Source organism: Crocuta crocuta, unplaced genomic scaffold (assembly GCF_008692635.1).
Source record: "Crocuta crocuta isolate KB4526 unplaced genomic scaffold, BGI_CrCroc_1.0 scaffold666, whole genome shotgun sequence".
NCBI classification, from domain to species: domain Eukaryota; kingdom Metazoa; phylum Chordata; class Mammalia; order Carnivora; family Hyaenidae; genus Crocuta; species Crocuta crocuta.
This window is the reverse complement of record NW_027528879.1, coordinates 97,251-98,504: the sequence shown is the minus strand read 5'-3', so window position 1 is coordinate 98,504 and position 1,254 is coordinate 97,251. Positions and strand designations below refer to the sequence as shown.

The 1,254-nt window shown below is 45.5% G+C and overlaps 1 protein-coding gene across 1 annotated transcript; it reads left to right on the top strand.

Moving 5' to 3' along the window:
* The first annotated feature begins 309 nt into the window (after positions 1 to 309).
* LOC144225566 (olfactory receptor 52D1-like) lies at positions 310 to 1,254 on the top strand. The gene has a single exon (XM_077756788.1). It carries the CDS (start codon positions 310 to 312, stop codon positions 1,252 to 1,254), a length of 945 nt encoding a protein of 314 aa, XP_077612914.1.

The window sequence follows — 1,254 nt, the reverse complement described above, 5'->3', positions numbered from 1 at the left end:
TTTATTGTACATGGATGTTACAAAGTTGGGCTTTTCTGTTTTGTTTTGAACAGATTCATGACATTTATGACTTGATTGAGAATAAGTGCTTTGTGTTGGGTTGCATAGTTTTTGCCTAGTGTTATTAAGTGTTGGGCTTTTTTTTTTTCCACTCTAAATTACAACCTGAATGTTTTCTAATATGAGGTTTTAGGGATCTTCCAGATTTGTTTTTCATTTGTTGCCAGATTTCATTGTGATGATCTTGCCAGAAAACTTTTGCCCTAAAAAGGAGGATTGCTTCCACAAAAGACAGAGAACAGCAGCACTATGGGACCAGCCAATAAATCTCAAACATCTCCAGACACCTTCTTGCTGATGGGCATCCCAGGACTAGAGCACCTTCATATCTGGATTGGGATTCCCTTCTGCTCCATGTACGTGGTGGCTGTGGTGGGAAATGTGACCATCCTGGCTGTGGTCAGGGCAGAGAGAAGTCTCCATGAGCCAATGTTCCTCTTTCTGTGCATGCTCTCCATCACTGACCTGGTCCTCTCCACATCTACACTGCCTCGCATGCTCTGTCTCTTCTGGCTTGGAGCCCATGATATTGCCTTTGATGCTTGCCTGACCCAAATGTTCTTCATCCATAGCTTTACTGCTATGGAATCAGGTTTTTTCCTGGCCATGGCCATTGACCGTTACGTGGCCATTTGTCATCCACTGCACCATACCACGATTCTTACCCATGCTCGCATTGCCAAAATGGGAGCTTCTGTCCTACTCCGGGGAATGGCCTTCTTTTCCCCACATCCCATCCTGCTCAGGCAGCTGCCCTACTGCAGGACTCGAATCATTGCCCACACCTACTGTGAGTTCATGGCCGTGGTGAAGCTAGCATGTGTGGACACAGGAGCTACCAAACGTTACAGCCTTAGTGTGGCCTCTGTCATTGGTTCCTGTGATGGCTTTTTCATCGCTGTCTCTTATGTCCTAATCCTCCGTGCAGTCTTTCACCTTCCATCACGGGAAGCAAGTTTTAAAGCTCTAGGCACCTGTGGCTCCCATGTCTGTGTCATCCTCGTTTTCTACTCCACAGCTATCTTTACCTTCCTCACTCACCGCTTTGGCCACAATGTGGCCCCCCAAATTCATATCTTTATTGCCAACATGTACCTTCTGGTACCACCTTTCCTTAACCCCATTGTTTATGGTATTAGAACTAAAAGAATTCGAGACCATGTCCTTAATTCTCTAAAGGTAAAAGTCACTTGA